Source organism: Pholcus phalangioides, unplaced genomic scaffold, assembly GCF_987345545.1.
Source record: "Pholcus phalangioides strain wild (caught in Gottingen) unplaced genomic scaffold, Ppha-v1.0 ptg000011l_1, whole genome shotgun sequence".
Classification (NCBI taxonomy): Eukaryota; Metazoa; Arthropoda; class Arachnida; order Araneae; family Pholcidae; genus Pholcus; species Pholcus phalangioides.
The window spans coordinates 63855401-63881450 of NW_028301604.1; the positions used below are offsets into that span (position 1 = coordinate 63855401).

Consider the following 26050-nt stretch of genomic DNA (forward strand, 5'->3'; position numbering starts at 1 on the left):
ATAGAAAGAATGGGGAGGAAAAAACTTCTGTTCATAGGGTTACAATGAAGCTTTGCAATGATGAGAAAAGAGGTAAAAAACAGAGCCAGAAGAATTTCTTCCACTTTCATTTCAATGAGATATCTCACCTGTGATTGTTAAGGGGTTAAAAATAATTTACGATTTCCTTTATTATTGTTCTATTACTTATCGCCAAGGATACTTCCCGATTTTCCAATACCTTCCAGATTTGCCAATCTTCACTTTAGGCACACAACAGTTTCTGGCATGCACTAATTCATTAAAAACTCATCAGAGGAACGTTTATGAATGGTTTAGTAGTAATAAATCTCATGTTAGCATTTTTTCTCAAGTGCAGGTGTTTAAAATGGTTCATAGTATAATGGTTGTAATATTATTCTGAGGAGAATCATACTTTGTGATCCCTCCCCCCCCCCCCAAAAGTGTGTGTGAATTGAGTAACATAAATAAAATTTTCTGAATATGTTAACAAGAAATATTTTATATAGTTTTCAAATAGAATTGTACACACCCCTAAAGTGCTTTTATTCATGTTATAAAATAGTTTTTTCTTTCAAATCATTCTTGAACAATTCTTTGAAAAATACTTCCAAGCAATTTTGATGTGTTCATTATTCTCAGACTATAAAAGCAGTACAGTCACAAAAATTTACAGATGTTAATGACACATCAGCACAAAAATAATTTGATATGTTCAAGGCTGTCTCTGGAAAAAAAATTAAAAGCAGAGAGGAAAAAGAAATTGGTATAATTTATACAACAAACAACATGCAACAAGTGCTTTCTTTGTTCTCACAGCTATTCTTTTCAATCAGCAAATACAAGCACACTAATCAACAAAGCTGCACTGTCACAAAATTTCCCTGAGGAGATGCATTCAACATTAAGTCTTGATAAATAGTAGAAAACAATAGAAATAACAGACAAAAATGCAGCAGGTATTAGAAAATTTCCTGAAACATTTTTCAATACTCTTTTAATATATGTGCGTCTCTTAATTAGAAAACACCTGTCATAAATATTGAATGATCAAAAATGCTTGAAACCTTAAAAGAAATTATAAGAACATTAGAACTCTACTTCTGACAAAAAAAAAGAAAAGAACATAAGATTCTGAGAGTACAAATGAAAGAAAAAAAAATCATCAGAGAACAGGTGGTATATATATATATATATAACAAATATAATTCACTGCATGCATTACACTAATTTTACCTGTGTGAAATAAATGTGCAAATAAATGTACAATATTCAAATAGTGAATACGAATTCCCATCCTTATATATTTTTTTAAATTAAAAAGAATGGAATGCATAAGGAGATGCTATAGGTCAAAAAGCTTATTGTAATTTCATCATTATAAATTGGTAATGAACAGTTGGCAAAATCATTAAACATACAATTAAAGCAACAAAATTTAACAAAATGTATACAGAACATTTTATGTGATCAATGAAATTATAAGTTAAACATTAATGTATACTGAATTGAGCCGTTAGTCAATTCATAATTAATAATAACAAGAGGGGGAAAAACACAGAGATTTATGTTCAAAATGTTTGGCACAAAACAAAAAATATGTTGAATTCAAGAAAAGAATAAAAAAAAATTTATCACTGTGTTTGAGGTATTATATTATTTTTTGGGGGAGGGGAGAGGTCTTTGCAATATCTGCACAGAACTAAAACAACTGCACATTCAAGCCAAAAGTTTTAAATATTCAAATTTATTTTACTCCAAATACTGAACAAACTCATATTAACACAAGAAAATGAGATGCAAGATATAACAGGATAGATGAATTTTTTTCCCCAATCAAATAGTGGAATGTTTTAAGAAATTAATAATTATTATTTTTTCTGGCATTATGAACTGAAAACTAGCCTGTATCTTTTTATACAATGATGAATACAAAACTGAATATTTGAATATTTCTTACTTAATAACTATTATAAGTGTCTACTTATATTATCAATACATCCAGGCAATAGAAGGAAACCAATACTATACATGACATTTTGAATATTTCGACATATGGTTTGAAATTATATTGACTATAACACAAAAGATATGTCAAATATTAATTTAAGTATGGCTCCTAAAAAAATTCCAGCTTCCCATTAAAAAAGAAGGAAGAAAATGCTAATCCATTTTGAAGGGGAAAACAAGAATAAAATAAGCTTAGAGGATTCTTTTTCAACTTGAAAATAAAACACAACTACATAACTTAGAATTTTCTACCAAAAGCTTTGTAGAATTGTTGATAGTAGTAGATATTAATAGAGTAAAAAACTTCTGTAACTTTATAAATAAGACAAATGATCTTATTTCTGCTGCACTTTTGAAACAATACATACCTCAGACTTTGAAACAATCACAACCAACATAATTCTGCCGGTCTAGACTATATTTCAAATGTTAGAAATGATGAAAGAAAATTGCCTCAGTAAATAATTTAAATAATTATATATGAAGCAAGTTTTCATTTGCATTTCCATCAAACTCCTTTCAATAAAATAATGATTAAAAAAAACCCACACATTTACAAACATTCCTTCACATTGCTAAATTAACAGCATGAAACACCGCACCCTCTCCACACAAGTGATTCCTGGCACACACCATTTATAATTTATGATTAAAAAAAACCTGAAAAAAAGCACCATCTAAAGATATACAATTTACAGATGACCATTTGGCATTCTTTTCGACATTCGGCAACAATTTCAATGTTCTTAAGTTAGTAGCTTCAATGAATACATAAACAATAAAAAATAGAATTAAGTGAAACATCAACAAGCTAAAATATTGATTGTATTGAAACTGTACATAACCCATATATTATGAGTAAACGCTGACTGCAATCTATATGCATTGGCACACAGGTTCAAACTGAATGTCTATGAACCACAAAAGAAAAGTTTATGATTGTGAAGCACATTAAAAAAATGATTTTCCAAACATGAACTTTGACACAAAATGGTGACCAGAAGAGTAGAAAAATGACGATCAGACAAATTTTTACACCTGTACACCAAGCTCTGGATCGACTGTATAATCAAACCTTTGCGGAAAATTCTGCTCATCATTTTGTAGGACATTGTATTTTGAACTGACTTCTTCTGTCTGGCTCAATTTTGCTTTGATCACTTGGTGATAGTTGTTTTCATCATCTGAAGGCAAAGGAGGTATCGTGATATTGAATCGAGTGAAGAATGCCATCTTTTCCCTAATGATGAAATAAGTTACCATTTCATGAAATACTTAAAAAAGCTCTCAATCATCATTTCAATTTATTAATTTGAGAACAGATGCAAAAACTATTAATATTATAGAAGTTTGATAAATTCACTGCAAATGAGTTCAGATCATTGGTTCTTGACCTTTTCACTGGACCACAGCTGGTCCTCAAGATTGCTCTCTCGCTCTCCACTTCAGTGGAGTATAAAGAACCACAGATTTTATATAAACCTAATTGGTTGATTGATAGTCAACATACTTTTATCTGTGTTACTTTGTTATCTATAAAACAATCATTTTTTCCAAGACATTTGGTTGATTATAGCGATATTTTCAGAAGACATGTCAAAAAACACTTTGCAGAGGTATATCGACTTACAAGCTCAACTTTTTCTGAAAATTACTAATGTAAGTTCTGTATCATGCCTCAAATGATTTGCCTCTCCTCTTAAAAGAGCCTTTATCTGCTTATGCACATGTATGAACAATATAACTTATAAAATTCATAAAATAATCTGCATAGAGTGCAAACAAAAAAATTGTATTTCACCTACTGAAATGAATAAATATTTAAGAAATGTCGAGTAAAAGCTTTTTTCCAGATATTATGCCAAGGTGAATTCAGAAAGAAGAGTTTGCTGTCTGAATCAAACCTATTGCAATCCAGACAAGTTGCGCATCTAATTGCAGGAGGACAGAGGATCAAGTCCTGCAGATGCAGCAAAGTATTCTTTCTGAGTTCAGCAGAGTATACAGAAAAAATCTCTTTCCGTGATATACTGTGGGCTGAGAAAAAACATATCTTTCTATTTAAGAAATGATTTCTCAAGCATGCTAATAGAATTTCCTTGAAAAAACTACCAGTGCTGTATTGGTAAATTACTAGTAATGGGCATAAGTGGATACAGATGGATAGTCCACCTCCACCTTTGCCAGTAATACACTTTTTGGGTGAAAGGGAGGCCATTGCTACCCCCCCCCCACCACTGTATTTGCCAATGGTAGTCACTGTAGACCCCCAAAAAATGTTTAATTTCATTGCATTGACTACATGACTGGGGAGCCACATTGTTGCAAGTTGAGCAGAGTACTTTTGTTCAACCAATGTTAGTAATAAAAATAAAACAAAGAAATTAAATGGAAGTTATTGCAGCACTTTGAATCTCAAAAAAAATCCTACAGCCAAATATATAAAATTTTCTGACAAAGAAGCAGCAGACACCAATTAGAAAATGTGATTTTTAAATTTTAGATTTAATAATAATTTAAAAATGAATAAAATAATATCTATATTGATTTTTATTCCTGCTTCAGCCATCAGCAGGTCTGTGAAATATTTTTCTAATACTTTTTTCTCCGGTCCCTATTATTTCTCCCATTTCTATCACCGTAAAATTGTTCACCTATTTTCATCTATCCATAGGCATAAAGAGGTGGAAGAACACCAATATTCTGCATCACGGAAGCTTTAGAAAAAAAGCTTTGGGATTGCTTCAGAAAGAAAGCAAAGCTCTTGGATTACTTTTGTTATGCTAGATTAGGCTCAACAATACTGTACAGTAGGACTAGGTGATATTGAAAGTTTTACATCATGATAAAGATAAGAGGTGCCGCTGTACTCTAATTTACCTTTCAAAAAATCTGGGTCCCTTTGCAGTGAAACTGGGTCTCTCTCAAAAAAAAAAAATTTATCTTGAAAAAAAGTATTCCCCTCTCTTCCCCCATAATTCACTGGTAACTCTATGAATTTTTCCCAGCATGCCCCAGGTCTTTGATCACCTGCTTATATCTCTTTGTTGAGAGGGAGTGCTGGGCCATGTTTTGGATATGAGGAGGAGGAGGTATCTCTGTGAATCAAATAAATAATTCTTTTTTATAAAAACATGTTCTATCCACAGGTTCATTTACTTTCATTGTCTAATACTAGGAAAAGCTTGCAAAGAAGCCCATTAACACTGATAATTTAACATATGGAATGTAGCACATGTAATAAATCTAAACCAAATATACAGTCGATACCGCTTATAATGTTCCCATTTACAACATTTTTCCACTTAGTCGGACTTATTGTTATCCCAATTGTAAATAATTCTTAAGATTTCCTATTTAAAGTGTTTTCCTGCTTACGTTTTTATGACAGTTTTTTGAAAAACGTTATAAGCAGGATCCACTGTAATTAAAAATTATAAAAGAGGCATACATTTATATATTTACTAATAAATCAATCTATAAATTCCCTTCTGATTGATTTTTAATTTCTTTAAAAAATCTTAGCTCTTTCAATAATATCTTCCGATTGAATTTAAAGCAAATGAGATTCTCTCTCTCTCTCTCTCTCAGTGCGCACTTTCAGACATTCATCTTCTGATTCCTGTGTCATATAAATCCTTGCAAAGCGATTTCCTGGTAGAATGATTTAATTTTCCCTCCCTGATGGTCCATCGCTCTGATCTGTCACCATAGGCAGATTTAACGGTGCACGCCCAGGGCCTTGACTTCTGAAGGGCCCTGAAAAACCAAAACTTCACACTTTTTTCTAATTTAAGGGGCCCAATATTTTCTTTTGCACCCGGAGCCTCGACCGACTTTAATCTGCCACTGTATATCAGATTGTGTTGGTGAAAGTTAAGTGTGTTTGTGTGTGTGCCAAGCATTTAGCATGTTTTGTGTTCAGTAGATGGTGCCACCTATCTAGAGCAGAAACTAGATACTTTCTCAAATGGGGCAAGCACACATTTTGGCACCCTGTGTAATGTAGAAGCAGTTATAAAGGATGAATTCGATGCCCCCTCTAGTCCAGAGTCCGGGGGGGGGGGGGCACTAGATCCGCCTGCTCTTCCCTCCTCCCCACCTAGTTGTAGCCCTGCATCTATTCCCCCAAATTTGTAATGCGTGGATTTGCAATTTACTGTATATATATTTGTGTTGTAGGCCTGTGTGATTGTCGTGGCAACCAGAACTTTTTTCAAAGGAATAGCCAACTCAAAATTAGAAAACCTTAGAGAAACAAATCATACTTTTAGCCGATTACCACTGTGCAATCGCGGGTTCCAAACCCAGATTTTCACCAATTCACCTTCTTGGGGAAGGGGGCAGAAAATAAAAAATTACAAATATTTTTGTAGAAAATTAAAATATTGGAAAAAATAGTCTTATACTATTTGTTAATTTAAAATTCTTTTTGAGCATTAGTGACCCACAATTTCTGTGGAAGAAATCCTTCTGCCCCTCTAAAAGCCAATTTTACATACTCACCCATTATTTTCACAATGCGTAACGTTGACTACCACATAGCAGCTAGATGACAAAACTGCGGATATTCAAAAGGGAGAGGTTTTAAAAAAAATTTTTTTCAACAATCTCGGAAAATGTTTTACACTTTGAACAGGCGTTCCAAATCCTTTAAGATTTTTTTTTAAAAATGAGCATTCGCAATCTTATAGGAACAAGGCGAATTTATGCCGTAGAAATGCGGAAAAACAGAGGGAAGAAAATCTGCATGGGAATAGAAACTTTGATATTTGAAAATTCTGTACACGACCCCTCATTAAGGGAAGCAACTAAATATCTTCAACAACTCGCGTCAGTCCAATCCAATACAGTATATAAAGTTGTAAAACCACTTTTTCAAGGTTACGCGATTGTGATAGACTGTGAAAAGAAGGGGGGAGAGTTGGGGAGGTTTTTCCCTTTTTAACTAAGAAAGAACGTGGCTCAGAGGATGTGTGAACCAAATTTTTATGCGTCCTTTCCCGAAATTTCAGGTATTTGACGAACTATAGTGCATCGATCGCATCTCTGAAGATGTATCAATATATGCAGAGATCCCACTCAAAAAATTAGAAAAAGTAGAACAAGGGAAGAAAGTACCCTTCCCCCCAGAGAACATAACTACAGAATTATGGAAAAAAATGTAAAAACTTAATTTTTAAAATTAATTTTTTTTTCAAAGTACTAATTCAGTATCATAAAAGATTGACTCCAGCCAAAGCAAAATGACAGAAATGACTTGGTAACAAAAACAGTTTTGAGCCAAAAGAGCATACTAGAAACCACAGATAATTTTCTTTTTTCTCTGACCACACAATATATAGTCCGCAGATTACGAGAAGAGTTATGGGAATGCCCCTCTAGAGGAGGGTCCATTTTGGCACGGGGAAAAGATAAAAATTATCCCTATTGATAGTAAAGGCTGTCTTGGCACAAACAGTTCTCTCTGTATGTCGGTATCCTTCACGCTTCAGTGAACTCTGTCAGTTTTCATACTTGAGTGAGCTGCGCTTTCAATTATAAATTGTGGAAGTAAATTAAATTTTTAATTAAAAAATTTAAATTTTTGAATCTTTATCAAATTTAAATTTAATATTTTGAACTAAAATATTTAATACAGAAAATAAATTTAAAGGGAAATTTAAATTAAATTTAATAATAATAATTTGTTACTATTATAAATTATGCGACATGTTCTTGGGTTTAATTTCTATACCACAGCAAGAGAAGGCCAACTGCTAGCAACTAGCCCTTCTTTTTCTGTTTACCTTCTCTTATCGCCACCGTTTTTTTTTCTTTCTCCACAAAAGCCACTCATATGGGCTTTTCAAAGAAGTGACTAATACAGTAGTGACAAGTAAAAAGATTGAACATGCATGCTTGTCAAGCTTGCAGTTACATGTGTAGCCACCTTAAGGGCATGGCCCCCACAAGGACAGGACTGACAGGGCTCTAGCCCTGGGGCCCGGGACGATTCTAATAATTTTTTTGTTCTTTCACACTATAAATTCACTTTAGAGGGACCCGTTGAAGATTCCAGCCTAAGGGCCCGGTTGCAAGATGTGGGGCCATGCTTAAGCAGGGCCGTCTTAAGAGCATCATGGGCCCCCGGGCCAAGTGGTTTTTGCGAGGCCCTAACAGGTAAATTCTAGAAAATTTCAATCAAATCTCATTTTTGTGAGGCCCCTCTTCTCCTGAGGCCCCCCGGCCTTGCCCGGGTAGGCCCATGCGTTAAGACGGCACTGTGCTTAAGGGCATCAGAAGCATGGTCTTCTCATGCTGCAACTGGGATCTATCACTGGCCATCCATAGTGAATCAAGTGTGGGAAAAAATTACAAGAATTTCTCCTGGGTTGGAGTCTTGTCAGCCCCATCCTTCTGGGAGCACAGTGCACGGTTGATTAAATTAATCTGTGATATTTTCATTGTTCATAGACTGGAAAAATGTGTGATCCTGATCATGTCACCATTTTGAATTATTTTTGTTGCCAATTTTGTTTAGTAAAAGTTCCTATAAAAATCTGTTATCGTTTCATTATGCAAATTGGATATTATATTTTCCTATTGGTCGTGCTCTGATGTATATTTTTTTGAGATGGTCCTAATTTGCTATTGGGCAGCACCAAAGTCACAAAACCTGGAATAGGCCTACGTATCCAACTGCTTTGCAAACTGTTGTTTAACATATACACAAAATGTGCACCATAATTTTGAATGATAAATGTTAGTTAGTGTACAATGAATAGTCCAAGACCATGAAATAGTAGATACAAAATGACTTTTTCAATCCAGATAGAAGTTCTTAATGATTACTCAATACACTGACCACATAGCCTCACAAACACTCCTCCCCCAAATAACATGAAAAAACGATACACCTTTTGCTTTGGCAGAATCATTAATTGCAATCTACTACATTTGCAATTATTTGGCAATATTTTTGAGATTCCCTTTTCATTAAAAAAAAAAATTACGCTAATTTTGTTGACAAGATTTTGTAAAAATGTAGGGTAAAACCTAGAAAAGTAGGACACAATCTGGAAAGTAGGACCAAAATAGGATATTTTAACAAAAAGTAGGACAAGTGGCCCGGCAATGTCATCCTGACCAGAAGCCCCAAAACAGAATGTTTCTCATTGTTCTGCAACGAGTCCTTAATTGACGAGAAATGTCTTGAAGTAAAAATCCCCATAACAGTATTCTCTGCACTTTTTCTTCCAGATTGTTCTGCAGTAGCGCTGATTGTTCTGTGATGCACGTTGCAGATTTTGGCATATTCTGCTTTGGGGACCAGAAGTAGATAAAGGCTCCCTGTATGGGGGGGATCACTGAGTATGCATATGTTACTGCCAAAGCCTGAAGTAGGCCATTTCGCGTACTGGCCGACCCAGTTGACCCGGCCAATGTCCGAAATTCTGCCTTTCACCAGGCTTTGGCTACTTCACCAAACACCAACTCTGGCCATATCACTATATTGCCATTAATGAGATGGGTTGGAAATAAAGGCGCTATCTATCATAGGTTGCCAAGTTTGTTGAGGAAAATATCTTACCTATATCCTCCCTCGAGTTTGAAGCTGGGACCGTGACGGCAACCTTCATACAATAGACAAGCATCTTACCACCATGCCACTTGGGTGACTCCAGGCTTTGGCTGGCCCCTATATGTCGATCCCTATATATGGATCACTAAGACATCAATATTGAGATTCCTTTGACTGTTAGGGTTGCCATAGCTAACCATATTAATTATGATAAGCTATGGCTAATTATAAATGGCCATAATTATAACAAAAAATTATGCCAGCATGGCAATAACCCCACCCCCTAATCATAGGGATCAATATATAAGGACCAGACAAGGCTTGAATTTCGGACATTGGCTAGGTTAACTGGGCAGGCCAGTTCATGAAGTGACCAACTTCTAGCTTTGGCAGTACACCACGGTGCCGTGGCACACCGTTCAGAAATCAAAGCCCTGTCATCTTCAATTAAATTTCATTTTAAACGTATCTCAATACCCTATAACTGGCGTATGTGGGAGAAGAGGTAAACCGAAATTGCAGTGTGGTTTTCTTTTTAGTAAAATTTTTTTTAAAAAAGTCCCTTTAATAGAAAAAAGATGATGAACCCCCTCCTGAGAAAATCTTGCATTCGTTACTGACCCTACCTTCCAGTCACTGACAGATTTAAAAAGAGGGCACGACCCCCCCCCCCCAGAGCAAAGAAAATGGACTCTGGAGCAAAGATAATCTCTCTGGTTGGTATCCCGTACCCCCCGGTTTGTCGCTTCTTCCTATAAACCGCTCCCCACCCACAAAATTTATTGCATTAATCTGTCACCGCTTCTGATGCTGTGACACACTGTGTGTTTTCCACTACAATAATAACCGTTCGCTACAGTATTATTGCAATAGAAACAGAATCTACTACAGAGAATAACTGTTTTAACAAACTCACGTGAAGGCACAGATCTATGGGTGGGTGATCACTCCCCCCCCCCCAAGCGAAATGCAATAGTTCATGAAATTTTCTGAACTTCTATATGATAATATGATAATACTGTATTCAATCAATGTGTTGAAAATTACCTATATCAATGTTTTTGATTAAATAACAAATTAAAGAAAATTGACTGAAAAATGGGAACGACTCAAAAAAATCCGGAAGAAAAAAAAACCAGGACTGTCCCATAAAATACGAGACAAAATGCGGGAAGTATGGCCACCTCATTCAGAGCGACTAATTTTTAGCAATTTGTAAAATCACCCCCCCCCCCTCAAACAGCGAGCTCTAGATCTGCCCATGCTCACATGTGTAAGTGTTGAAACATTGTGCAAGTAATCTGAAAACATACATTCTAATTTATGTGAGGAAGGGTTCAAAATAATAATAAATAAATAAGAATATTTTCCCCCAAATCCTATCATACCCGTTAAATTTACCAAATGTTTTTCTTCATATTCCCAGTGTCCGCTCCCTCCCATAAAGAATGTGCTATATTGGCATCGTCATTTCAACTCCAATGTTGTTACATTGGATTCCACTGATATTAAACATTGTGTAAGCGCACTCACTATATCGCCACTGTCATTCCAACTTTGATGTTTAATATCGGTGGAATCCGATGTAACAATATCTCACACGTGCATTCACTATATCGGTGGTAACCAATGAAAAACACCATCCAGCGAGCACACTCACTATATCAGTGATATCAATGTACAGGGTGATCAGCAAATAAGCCCTTATTTCAAAATTAAATATCTCTACAACAAAGATCAATAGAATTATGTGGTAAACGGTACGTTTATTAGCAAAACTGTAAGAATGTTGTACAGAAATTTCGAAAATTTAGTTTTTTTTTTAATTTTTTAAAATTAAAAAAAAAAACAAAAAAAAAACTGGAGATTTTGGGGTTCCGAAAATCCTTATTTGTGTGAAGAGAAACCATTGCATTCGCCTAAAGTTACTGCATGGGCTGCGGTATGCACCAGAGGCATTATCGGCCCCTTCTTCATGCGAGAAACGATTACTACTGAACGTTACGTTACAATTTTGGAACAATTTGTCAGCACACATGGCGCATACCGTAGCCCATGCAGTAACTTTAGGCGAATGCAGTGGTTTCTCTTCACACAAATAAGGATTTTCGGAACCCCAAAATCTCCAGTTTTTTTTTTTGTTTTTTTTTTAAATTTTAAAAAATTAAAAAAAAAACTAAATTTTCGAAATTTCTGTACAACATTCTTACAGTTTTGCTAATAAACGTACCGTTTACCACATAATTCTATTGATATTTGTTGTAGAGATATTTAATTTTGAAATAAGAGCTTATTCGCTGATCACCCTGTAATATCATCATGCAAACGCACTCAGGATTTCACAAATATTAGAAATCGGAATTAATGATACATCACCGTGTTCAAAATCGGAACAGATGTGGGCCTTACATCGGTGATTTATTATATCAATATATAAATCACCGATGTATATCTGTGCCTTCACACGATGTATATTAATCATCTATACATCACCCAATTCAAGTGACCTGATTATACTGGTATACTTAACCATCTTCATACATCAATAGACATTTTTTACTCTGATGGCATTTGCATGTTTCAAGATGCCAATGCAGAGATAGATTGAATTGAAAAAACTGACTTAATAAATAGCGCTGTAGCCCAGGTCGATAAGATACTTGCCTAAAGTACCAAAGGATGTTTAGAGGTGTCGCGAGTTTGATACCCGGTTTGTCCTTGTCAGAAAACTTTCCTGACACTGGGGTACAACAGAAACGACAACATGACCACAGAAAAAATTGCTACCGCAGGGAGTCCCCCATCGAGGGATTAGCGCACCAACCTCTCGATAAGTAAAAAAACAAGCCTGCCATTTGGAATCGGCAATAAATTGTAGGTCCCGGTCTAATTAGCCCTCGTGAGCAGAAAATGACTGTGGTGCCACAAAAATGATCAAATGACTTAGTAAACATTTGGCATTGTTCAGACACTCCCATTTTCCACCACCAAGTCTTTATCTAAATCAAATTGAGCTTTTATGGAACTTGTTGGCAATAAATCTAAGTAGTCATAGTAGCCATTTGACTCTTACTTGATTCAACAAAGACCTTGATAAAACACTAGCACTAAAAATAATTGACCAAAAAGTGTTGAACTAGAAAGTGTGAACCAAAAAGTGCTGGAAAAAAACCCTTACAAAATTTAAGTCACTATAAATGAATGCTGCTTTGATTTATATGCCAAATATATATAGAAGGTTTAAAACATTCTACTGAATGCATATCAATCACCATGATTTTTATTCTACTTCAACAAGAAATACAGCTGGAAATAGACAAAATAAAAACATACTTGAATGAAGTAAAATCTGGCTGCTTCGTTTTGCTTTTCCTAAGTTTATAAATTTCTTTAGACGTCTTTTTTAACAACTTTTCCATTTTCCTCTCTTCAGATTCTTGTTTAACCTGGACAGAAGATGCACAAAAAACATTGTTAAAAAAGCTCAAAATGACATATTTATATGGAATTATTAATAATTACTATCTATTGTGATATACTTAATCAATCCTTCAGACTGTAGTGCCGCATACACTAATACTGACCGAGAGCTGTGAAGTCACAGACCACCTGAGTGTGTATGCGTGTACAAGCAAAATAAACAGACGATTGCGAGACACCAAGTCGTGTGAACGTCTGTACAGCCTGCTATTATTCTATCTAAATATGTAAATGAATTATATTATTTTAATTCAGAAATTATGTCTTAAATTATGAAAGATTAATATTGTCTTATTAATTAATGAGAAATTAATTATGTCTTAAATTATGAAATCGCCTCTTTCAGCCAATGACCAACCAGAGTAAGATTTACATCCATAAATTTTAGATGATGGGCTTAGTAGGCAGCTTAATAACTTTCTGATGATTTGAATTGATATAAAGTGAAATCTCGCTACAACAATACTTGATATGATAAATCTCTCTACAACCATATTTTTTCAAGTCTTGTTTGGAAATGTCTATACTCTAATGTTAAATTGCTGCCTCTTAATATAATGATCCCCTCTGTAACAATGTTTTTTCTTAGTCCGCAGAGTATCGCTATTTCAAGGTTTTACTGTAAATGCTTTAAATTAAGAAAATAGCATATGTTTTTTTTTTTTTTGTTTTTTATTGCCTCTAAGCATCTTGAAGGCTTAGAAAGCTAGTTTTTTAAGAGTTCTAAACCTTAGAAACCCTAATGTTTCAAACCCCTATGTTTCTGTGCAGTTGCCATCTGTTTTCCCTGAAACAGGTAGTTTTTAATTGGCACTTAACCCAGGACTCCTACACTATGCAATAGCCACTTGCTATATTTTCACATTCTATATAATTTAAATTTTTTTTGTCTCTGAAAAATGTCTAGAACAAACATTAGCAACCCCATGCAGACCTTTGGGATACCATACCATAGTGACCCATATACCCATACCATAGTGATACCATATACCATAGTGACGGACTCGCATCGCGGGGACCTGGGTTCGAGCCCCACCGTCGCCACAGTGGTGGTCGGCTGAAGTTGGTTTTCTGTGGTTCCAACTTCGAGGCGCAAATGCAAGCCGATCTCCCCGTTAAAAAGTCTCGCCACAGAGAGTAACAGTCCTACAAACAGTACAAATATTCAGTCACTACACATCACTCACTTCACTTCTGAGATATAGATGGCAGCACTGAAAAATCATACACAACACTAGATACGCACTCAGACTGTTAGGTACACACACTTACACTTCCGGCACAACTCACTAGGTAGTACCTGAGTTGTGCTCGGCTTGAAAAAAAAAAAAAAAAAAAGACCTTTGGGATCTGCAGACAATACTTTGGGAGCCACTGGAACCCATATTTTTTTCTTGTTTTCGTTCAATTCAAGGGGGAAAAAATTCCTCAAGCTCCTTTCAGGGCTTTTTTTTCTTTTTTACAATGCGCATGATTGTTTATTTCCATTTTGAAAAGATTTTTGTGAAGATATCCCCCTTGGGAGTAGGGTTTCCGAGCAAGAATTCCCGCCCACCTATTCTCAGGAACTTTTTTGATTTCCGTTTCCATTCCTGAAATCCCAAAAATTCAGGAAAAATACTGTTGCAACACAGTATTACTTGCAATGGAATAAAAAAAAAAATCAAAACAAATCAATGGGAAATATTGTTGAAAAATGAATAAATTTTCTCTAGCATTGCTTGGAAAACAAATAGAGGGAAGAAAGATACATGGGGGGGGGGGGGACTACCAGTTTCCAATTCTAAAAAATTTACGAGTTGTGTCTACTTCCCAATACTTAAAGAACTATACAAAGAGCCTGAAGCGAAAAAGGTCTCTTTTTCCTCTTCCATTTTATGATCCTGTTTGGGGAATGCCACAGATGAATGAGATATGATCTGAAAAGAAACATTGCGTACGATAATAGCCTTTGATAATTTCTTTGATTAATTTTACTTTCCGTCCGTATCACGATGACAGGCTATTTCACAATTGTAAGTAGAGAGCCCAAAAATGTGAAGAAAACAGGATTCCCAGGGGCATTATATAGCCCAGATATAACAATACCATTTTTTAAGCAATCATCCAGACAGATAAAGATCAGTATGGAACGAAAATGTGCACAGCTGTGGGCAAGGGTCTGTAACAATACCCCCACTTTTGGGAAGGAAGAGTGATTCAGGTATTTTTCATTCATTCATATATTTTTTTAAAATGGGTTCATCCTTGTCGGCTTTTGAAAAATGCCGAAAACACTATCATACAAGTGGGAGAATAATTTGTACACAGTTTTACTACAACTCTCAAACGTTTGTGAAGAGAAGAGGGAAGGGTGCTATGTCTCTTGGAGGGGATATTTTGGAGAGAACTACACTTTTAAAGAAGGTTAGCTAATGGTCTTTAAAGGTCACAAATCAACACTGTCAAAATGTTTCATCATGCCTTGTGATTGCATGGAAAAACAAGTCAACGGCTTTGAGGAGGGGCTTAATATTCCAGGGGTGAATATGATGCAAGGTGAAAATTAGGGAAATTGAAGATTCAAGAACAAAATCTGGAGAGAAATTCTCTAATTTTTATTTTGTGCAATAAACCTATAAATAATTATTTTCATCAAAGGGATGTGTAACAATTTGATCAGCATACTTATGAAATTATAGTGGCAAGCAAATGTGGGATTAAAGCTATAGAGTAGGAAGGATATATATATATATATACAGGGTGATCAGCGAATAAGCCCTTATTTCAAAATTAAATATCTCTACAACAAAGATCAATAGAATTATGCGGTAAACGGTATGTTTATTAGCAAAACTGTAAGAATGTTGTACAGAAATTTCGAAAATTTCGTTTTTTTTTAAATTTTTTAAAATTAAAAAAAAACAACAAAACTGGAGATTTTTGGGTTCCGAAAATCCTCATTTGTGTGAAGAGAAACCACTGCATTCGCCTAAAGTTACTGCACGGGCTACGGTATGCGCCATGTGTGCTGACAAATTGTTCCAAAATTGTAACGTAACGTTCAGTAGTAATCGTTTCTCGCACGAAGAAGGGACCGATAATGCCTCTGGCGCATACCGAAGTCCATGCAGTAACTTTAGGCGAATGCAGTGGTTTCTCTTCACACAAATGAGGATTTTCGGAACCCCAAAATCTCCAGTTTTGTTGTTTTTTTTTTAATTAAAAAATTTTTTTTTAAAAAACTAAATTTTCGAAATTTCTGCACAACATTCTTACAGTTTTGCTAATAAACGTACCGTTTACCGCATAATTCTATTGATCTTTGTTGTAGAGATATTTAATTTTGAAATAAGGGCTTATTCGCTGATCACCCTATATGGCAAAGGTAAAGGCACCATGCCAAAAAAGGGAAATTTTACAGGAGAGTTGTTTAAAGATTTTTTTTCTTTTAGTACAGTACGTCTCTCTATGGAACTTGTTTGTTTTAATATATCTGTTATTTATTAAAAACGGATTTAGTGTCCCTATACTATGTGTAGTTTGATGAAAGTACTACAAATTAATAGCATTATCTCAATAGTGACGAAAACGGACATAGTGCCCTTTATCTCCAGTGTACAGATCTAGAATATTCAAAATAAGAAAAACAAGATATTTATTTTTTGAGTTGATTTTTTTTAAAGAAGGAAAAACTCATCCCTGCCTCTCCCGGGAGTCTCATAAAATAAGAAAAATTGAAAAAGGTAAAATGTCACTTGATAACTGTAGGAAAATTAGGGCAAATTGTCTCCCAAAGAAATTTTAAATCAGTAGAAGTATCTGACTACGTTTAAAACCTCATTTTGGAAGAAAATATCTTTCCCCCCCCCCTAATTTTTTATGAAAGCCCAATTATTTGTGATTCTAAATCACAAAGAATTTGTTTTGTTTAAATGATGCTTAGAACTGAAGTCACGTGAACTTTAGAGTTGCATTTTTACATCAAGTGATCTGTGAATGGAAATTTTAAAGGTGTTTTATGGAGAATGTTATTTGACATTTTAATTGAATTTGAAACACTATTTCTAAAAATCTATTTATCGTATCATTACAAAACTTTAATATTGTATTTTGCCATTTATTGTTAAGGGTTATAAACAAAAATCTAAGGTGTATTAAATGTATTAGTCTAATTGCAGTGTTTTATATACACGATATGTTAAGTGACATTTAGAAAAATTCCCACATACATCAATTGAGTGAAATGAAGCTTTTGCTAAAATTTGGAATTCGAGTAGGAGTGAAAACAGTGTGTAGCTGAAGTTATGTGGTGCATAAATGAAATATTTTAATGTTAAAAAAGTATAGAGAATAATTGAGGTCAAATCTCAATGTCGTATAAATGAAAAAGTTTTATAAATTAGAGTCGTATAAACGAGGTTCCAGTGTAAATAAGTGATTTCCAGAATTCTCTGGAAATACCATTTCCCATTCTCGAAGGCTCTGAACCGTCGGGAATTTGGAAACCCTAGTTGGGAGGGTAATCTCATTGTTAATCTAAAGGGATGCATTCCATGAAAATGTGGCTGGTGTTCATAGGGGACCGGAAGTATACAAAATCCGAAATGTTCCAAAAATTTTTGATTAAGACACTAGTAGTTTTCTAACTTTATCTGCTATAAAAATCTTTCACGCATGAAATAAAACTAAAATCAAACACAACTTCATAATGAAAGAACAATTTTTGATATATTTCTTGTGCAATAAACCTTTTCAAATAGATTCAGTTTTATTTAGAGGCCAACTTTCCTTGCAAGGCCAATTTTTTTTTTCTGTGGTCTGTATTTTCCCCCCGCAGACTTAATAGTAATTTATTTTTTCCCCAGTAAATGATAGCACACTAATTCAATCTTTCTTTCTCAGAAACTTTCTTTCTGAGAAAGGGGTGACTGAACTTTCTTCTTTATTGGACCTAAAACTTTTTTCACTCTAGTGAATCCTATTCTTATGCACAACCATTTATCATTTTGAAGAAGTTGTGATTTGTTGTCATTCAATTGTGATGAATGAATTTACTTAAATCTGTCAACAACTTTTCATATCAGGATTTCTGTTTAGATTTTTTTATGGAATAAAGAAATTAGAAGATTGTTGGAACAAGTGTGTGAAGCTTGAAAGAGGTTTACATTAAAAAAAAAAATTCACAAAATAAAAAGACAAATGTGTTTTTTTTTTAACTTTACTTATCAATTGACTATATTAACTACTCATTTTCCATAGTTTATTCCTAAAATACATTCCTTTAAAGGAAAAATTTAAGTTGAAAGTAAGTTGTTTAATTTCTCAGCTGTTAAGAATGTAATGCTATGACTACCACATATAGGGCAATCATGATTTTTCTTTCTTTCAAAACTGCAATATAGTATTTACAGTGTTGAAGCAAACAATCCCTTTGTTCTTATAGCTTGGAAATGATAATACACTTACATCTTTGCTTATTCCAGATAACACCTCCTGAAGTTTCTGATTCTCTTTAACCCAGTAAGGCACTTCTGTATCACCTTAGATGAAAAAAGAAAAAGTTCCAAAATGATTAAAGATTATCAAAAATTAAATCACAGAACAAGAGTTGCCACACACGTACACTGTACGATTTCATTGTTTGCTAGTCAGTAAAGATTGACTTGTGCCTTTTCACCTGGCCCTAACAAGGATGGGGCTGACAAGGCTGCAGCCCTGAAGCCCCGAACAATCACCATTATTCGAAGTACGAAAGCCTGGATAACCAAGCGGAGATCGAGATGTTGTTTGGAAAGAAAATTCACATTCCTCTGTGGAAAATCAAACCACCAATCTCTCACTGTCTGGGCGAGTGTTCTAACCATTGAACTACAGAGGACAGACATTTTCAATCCTTAGAGCATATGTATGAATGCTGAACGGGACTGCGCATGGACAGCCTCCAAGCTCAGCTAATAGCCCTTACGACGTTAGCCCCCAGATGGCGACATATAGAGAGAAACAATGTCACACTCCGCTTTTTCATACGAAGTACAAAAGCCTGGATAACAAAGCAGAGATCGAGATGTTGTTCGGAAAGAAAATTCACATTCCTCTGTGGGGAATCGAACCACCAATCTCTCACTGTCCGGGCGAGTGTATGCTCTAAGGATTGAAAATGTCTGTCCTCTGTAGTTCAATGGTTAGAACACTCGCCCGGACAGTGAGAGATTGGTGGTTCGATTCCCCCCAGAGGAATGTGAATTTTCTTTCCGAACAACATCTCAGTCTCCGCTTGGTTATCCAGGCTTTCGTACTTCGTATGAAAAAGCGGAGAGTGACATCGTTTCTCTCTACAATCACCATCATTGTTTGTTTTTTCCCATGCTATAAATACACTACAGAGCCCCTCCCCCATTCTACCACATCCAACAGCCCTGCTCCACAATGTGGGGGAGGGGGAAGGTCATGTCCTTTCTACAGAAAACCTATATAGTTCACAAGAGGACTCCCTATCCTCCTCTAGGAATTATCATGCGATCCTGAGAACACTCTCTCTCTCTGCTTAGGCGAATATTACAGATCTTGAGAGGTCCCGACAAGCACAGAAAGAAAAGTTTTTTTATTCATCCAGGCTAAATAACTTTTTTGCCGCACTAATATAATGTCTGCCCCCATGCAAGGTGACTACACAATGGTACTCACCTATCCATCCCTCCAGGGCAGAAAAAATTAGAAAAGAAACCTGAGAGAGAGAGAAGAAAAAATATTGAATGCCACAGCTTGTCCACAGCCTAGATTTCAGGAGATAAAGATCTCTGGAGAATAATAAAAAAATCTGTAACCTTTACTCAAATTTTGTGACTTTTCAGCACTTTTGTGACCTTTTCTGTGATGGTAGACACCCTGTCTAGACATGTTGTTTGTTATTATACAAGTATTATAATATACAGTGGAACTTCGGTTAACGAGTGGTTTGGTTAACGAGCAATTCGCATAACAAGCAAAAATTTTGAACAAAATTTGACTCTGTTAAAGGGCGATGATTCACATTACGAGCAAAACTTTTGCACTTTATTTATTTTCACGTTATCACAACTGAGCCGATGGTTTTTTGCTTTCACCTACACACGTGTTATGGAATTGCGGATAATATTCTTTCCTAGAGTCTCTGGTAAGCATGCCTCACTCGCAAAATTGACACAGTGCTACAAGTGTGAATATTTACTATACAAAACTAGATGTAGCATTGTAGACATGCGTATGTGTGCGTGAAGTTATTTTTCAATTCTGCTTGGAGAAAATTGTGGACTGATTGTGTTATTGAGAGTGGTACCTCTTATAGTTTTTCTCATCTTTTCTGAATCACCCTGTATACATTATTAGGTTCACTTATTGATTGAATGCCGTTTTTATTAGTAATTTTTATGTGAATTGTGGAACGAATTATTCGAGTTTCCATTATTTCCCATGGGGAAGTTTGATTCAAATAACAAGCATGTTGGTGGAACGAATTAAGCTTGTTAACCAAAGTTTCACTGTACACAGAATACACCACAAATTATTCTAATTTTTATAATATGAAATGTCGACCAGAGTAAGTTATCTTGCTTAAAGCCTTGTGGATGAGTAAAAGAGGTTTATTGGTGTTGAGGAGTCTCACAGTGGGTGGGAGAGAACGGGGTGGCAAAATCAAGTTTGCTTCCTGACAAAAACTTCTATCGACCTTGTGGACTATTCCAGCGCTCACCAGGAGACGATATTGCCCACTTTGGGGAAACACTGATGTAGGTTAAAAAAATAATATAAAGAGAGACCACAAGTAGGAAAAAACATTTTTTCCACAAGAACAGAATGGGATAAACAACACTTTAAACTACTCAACATTTCATTATTGATAAATAAAATTTACATATGCAGATGATACGCTACTGTAGACTATACCACAAAATTTTTTTTCTCAAAGTAGCAAAATTTGCATCTACAGATAACATGCTACTGCGGATTGTATATAGGAAATTAGTTTGGACGTAAAAGACAATAGAAAATAAATTGGATTATCTGGAAGTTTATGACAATTTTTTTTACTTTATGTCCTTGGAACAAGTGTGTATATAAGAAAATGATTCAAAACTTTCTTTTGCAACTGTGCATACAGTCTGAAAGGTGTACAACATGTATGCAAAGGTGTACATGTATACATGGAAGCTAAAATTGTTTGGAGCAATTCAGAATAGCTTTTTTCTTGTCTCTCACAGAGAGGTTTGTGTGCCAATCATTTAATTGGCAGTGGGGAATGCCTGTAAGCGAGCAATTTTTTTATGTGACAATTTCAAGGTTTAAAACTTTTATCACAATGGAAATTTTCAGAAACACATGGAAAAATCCACAGTTGACAGGCTCACCTCTTTCTTTTGATTCTTCCAACCTCTTCTTGAGTTCTCTCAAGCGGGCTATCTCTTCTTGCTGTTGCATCAATCTCTTATGAAATGCTTGTAAATCCAAAGCTAAATCTAAAGATGTTCTCACTGTTCCTGCTCTTACTGAACATGGTGTCTGATGTTTAATGCATGCAACTGGAGACTAGAAAATAAAAATACTTTGAGAAAACCCTAAAAAATTACTCTTACAATCTAAAAATACATACAGAGTCAGACTTTCCGTTAGGGTCCAGACATTGATTCCCTCACGAAAATCTATGCCTGAAAAACCCTTTAAAACAATTTCACGTCCAATATGTAGGAAAATTGTTTTCAGTTCTGAAAGTTTGTGAAATGCCAAAGTTTTCACAAAATTCTACTCTTGCAAAAAATATAAATAGCTAAATGAAAACACATATAAATCAATTCCAATGCTAACCGCACATTTTTTTTTTTTTTCAGATGCAGAGCCACCAAGAATCTACCTTAAGGGAAATTTGTGTGCATATTTATTGCTAGAATTTTCCAATTTATTAACTGTAATAGCTGTTACACCGGAGGAAATAATAGCTTGTATTGGCTGGATTTATCAGTCAATACAACATCAGACACATATATAAGGAACAAATTTATGTTTCCCTAGCTTTTTGCAGCATTATTAAACCTCCTAAGATACCTGTCAAAATAAGGGAAAACATCAGGATGTAAATTTCTTGCCATTCTGTTAAACAGGTTTTTGTTAATTTTTTATGGGTTTTTTGTTAGTTTTTTCACAAAATTACCTAGATTGTTTTACTTTTCACAAAATTTTTATATTTACATAAAAAAATTAAAAACATTTTAAACAAAAAAACAAGATCTTTTTGAACAGGTCTGGACAGACAATCTTGCATTAACTCAAAAAAAAAAAAATTTCAAATAACCTAGTACCAATATTGTCCCTGAAACCAAGTGTCTGATTTCCAGATACTTAGCACAGAAGGTTTGTTCTCACAATGATCATTCAATGTCCTATCATTGACATTTTTTTTTTTTTGTTATTTTAGAAACAGGTGTATTATTAATCAAGCATGAATTAATGAATAAGAAGGTGAATTCTCAATCAGGCAAGTACATACGACAAATTTTTTTTTTGAAAAATAACTTGAAAATTTTTATTTATCATTACAATAAAAATGTACAATTTAAAATATTCTTTTATGCAGTTCAACATATTTTTACATTTTTTAACATCTAAGTTTTTTCTATTTTTTTTAGGATAATCTGAGTTTTCAGCAGTCCGAGGTGGTCTCGGTCTTGTTCACCTCAGATTATCAAGACTGTACTGTATTTCAAGATATCATAAATTTAAGTTACAGTACAGTCGCGACAATCCAAAGTGAATGGCACTAAGACCACTTCGGGTTACTGAAAACTCATTTATCCGAAAAATAGTATAAAACAGCATTTTAAATATGGGGAAGGGGGGGGGGTTTCCCTTCTCTTAGCTGTTTTGTCCTTAATTTAATAGCAAGACCCATGGCCTTTAACAAGGGAAGCTCAGAAGTTCCAGCCCTTGATATGAATGTTATTTCTCCTTTTCCTCACACTATAAATTAACTACAGCAGAGCCTGTAAAAAATTTGGCCTGGGGTCCACCCAGGGCCATCTTGAGGATCGTGGGCTTCCCCCAAAGTGATTCTCCCGAGCCCCCCTGCTTGGCTAGAAATACCTGCCAATCAATTAATATGTTTACTCTCGAAAATTTGAACCAGATTTCACTTTTATGAAACTCCTCTGCACTTGAGACCTCTGGGCTGTGCCCATGTGTCAAGATGGCTTTGGGTCCGACAAAGACCTTGGTCTAGGAATCAACACCCCTTCAAACTGAAATTATTTGTATTTGTAGGAAATATGAGACAAAATGAAATGAAACTCGTTCTTGGCGAAAAACAGATTTAGAGAGAGAACATCAAAAAATTGAAGCACCTCTGATTATCCAGAACCTCAAAGTTTTGAGACTCAAATTATTGAGACCAGCATAGTTTCCTAAACTTATCGTTCCATCGCCTCCTTCATCAGAATTTTTTTTCTCTCATCGCCCCCAACTCAAGTGAACCCATAGAATTCTATGTCAAATCTGTAGCTTCTATCGCCCCTTGGACCATTCCATTGCCCACCAGGGGGTGATATTGCCCACTTTGCGAAACACTGCTCTACAGTAGCCATTTGACTGTTGACTACTGAAGAGAAAGAAGGTTCTGGGTGGTAGATTCATTAAAGAATTAATTGCACAAAAATCAATATAAATTGTCTTTATAATTTCATTTCAACTATTAATTAATAACTTATTTTATCAGGGTAATAATGATTGTACTAATGACTGTTAAACTTTTTTTTTATTGACTTTTGAAGCACAATTTAACTTTTTTTTCCTTTTTTTTTTTTACTACTGGTGATTACACAACCTTATAACATGACCACCAGATGCCACTGCTTAAAAGAACAATTAGGAAATAAAAGTTTAGCTGGAAAAATTAATATCAAACACTTTAAATTAATAACAGAAATGACAAAGAAAACCCAAAGTGAAATTTATAAATGCAAATTATGTGATTGAAATTTACATCAATTAGAAGAAATTGGATTGGATTACCTTTTTCCACCTTAAACTACGTCTTTCCAATGAATTTCGCTGGAAAGGACCACTTTTACGATATAATGGCATCGAACTATCACTATCACTTCGATTCAACTGAAAAGTTTTAATCATTAAATAATAATCAAAAAATATTCACTGATTTTAAAAATCATGCAACATACAATATTGAACACATCATCATGTGTGAATGAATGTTTTCTCTTGTGAACAATATCACGTAATTACTATCATTTTATTAAAACTAATATGTTGTTGACTAAAGATACACCAGGAAAAAGAATGCATTAGTTTGCAAAGCTAAAAAAATTATTTTAAAAAATAAGTAATTAGCATCCATAATGGTAATTTTAATAATAATTTTGTATCTCGGCTAATGAATGCATCAGCTTTAAAATTTTTTAGTTAAAATTTCTACATATTTCTGCTTTGGCTAACAAACATTCCGGTTGATGTTATATTTTTTATGCATGTGCTAGCATAAAATAGCCTGAATAAATGTCAGAATTCTGTCACTGGACTTATCCTATTGCCAAGAGCTCAACATACAACAGCCATGTTGTGAGCTAAATTTTCATGTTGATCAAAATGAATCCAATGAGTAACTATTACTTGAGCAAAATTAATTTATTTCCACCTTGAAATCACTTTCTAGATACACCTGTTTCTCTTTTAGAAAGATTTTGAGCCATTTCGGGGTTAAATAAAAGATTAAACTAAGAGAAAATGCATTAAAAAATAATTTAAGAAAAGTCTTATAGGCTTGAATAATTGCAGTCGATACAGAAAGACTGAATACCAAACTGAATGGTCTGGACATGCCAGGAACTCTTTATTTTTTTCCATCTGCATGTTTGCGTGAGAAAAATGAGCTAACTATATCACAGAGTACACCACCTCACATGCTTTTTTGTTTTTTCTTCACTATGGCTTACAAACCCGACTGCATAACATATATAGTATAAAACAAAAGATATGTTCAGTTTTAATCTTTTAAATTTTCCTTCATCCAACTGTGAAGGTGTTTATCTCAGCCTCTGGTCAGTATTTTTATTTTTTACAGAGCTTCTTTGTGTTTTATGAAATTTATTTTTAAATTTTGGGCCGTTATTGGAATGAATGAAACAATTTTCCATAGGTTTTTATAGAAAATCAAATTTTGGCTAACGAATGGTATTCTGGAACAAATTATATTCATTGGTACCATACATAAATATCATATACCATCATATTAAACATTGTACAATGATATTACACGAAGATTATCATAAGATTGTTTTTACCCGACATATATATTGGTGTTTATTCACAGCAGCACTTGGTGAAAATGTTTGTGAACGTTTGAGAGCAGCACTTCTTGAATTTTCATCAGGGCGTCTTTTTAGGGCTTTCTCGGGGAGGAAAACACATTCTGTGTTAGTTTCTTTATCACAATACTGCAGGGGATCACCAATATTTTGATGAGAAAACTGAAACTCTACTTGACACTCTTCACACTGTAAGAAATAAAAATATTTTACAAATACACTGCTCAAAACAAGTAGGGGAGCAAGCAAAAAAGTGAAGAAAACCGTGCGAGACAGCCACGTATTGGCATACAATGGATAGTACACGCGTATCAATGAGCAATACAGAAAAAAGACGTAAAAAAATTTGGAATTAAGCTTTAATTCTTTGAAAATATGGAAAAAACATGAAAAGATGATTTAGGGCAACAATTTGGTTACATGTAAACGATAAAAAAAAGTACTGTTTGGACATGATGCATGAGTTTTAATAGGGCATGTGGTCTTCTCGAACAGCTAAGACTGCTGCACACCTGTTTGCCATGCGATGAGGTTATCGATCAGACTTTGGGGAATACTGTTCCACTCCTCAAGAAGTGCAATCTGCAAGTCTCGGACAGTAACAGGCGGCCTTGGTCGCGCAGCAATGCGTCGTCCGAGCATGTCCCAAACATGTAACATGCCATATGTT

The 26050-nt window shown here is 34.7% G+C and overlaps 1 protein-coding gene and 1 non-coding gene across 2 annotated transcripts in view; one reads left to right on the top strand and one right to left on the bottom strand.

The window, feature by feature from the left end:
* Window positions 1–484: 484 nt before the first annotated feature.
* Window positions 485–26050, bottom strand: part of kibra (WW and C2 domain containing protein kibra) — an 81078-nt gene continuing 55512 nt past the window's right edge. Inside the window, exons 17-22 of the mRNA XM_089239918.1 lie at window positions 25357–25569; window positions 24071–24169; window positions 21421–21598; window positions 18503–18576; window positions 12908–13020; window positions 485–3250 (exon numbers count right to left, since the gene is read on the bottom strand). Of these exons, the coding sequence (XP_089096044.1) occupies window positions 3043–3250; window positions 12908–13020; window positions 18503–18576; window positions 21421–21598; window positions 24071–24169; window positions 25357–25569 (885 nt within the window). The 3' untranslated portion in view covers window positions 485–3042. The remainder of the gene's footprint in view (window positions 3251–12907; window positions 13021–18502; window positions 18577–21420; window positions 21599–24070; window positions 24170–25356; window positions 25570–26050) is intronic.
* On the top strand, window positions 19201–19273 carry TRNAS-GGA (transfer RNA serine (anticodon GGA)). The gene has a single exon. It is a non-coding gene; the product is annotated as a tRNA-Ser (tRNA).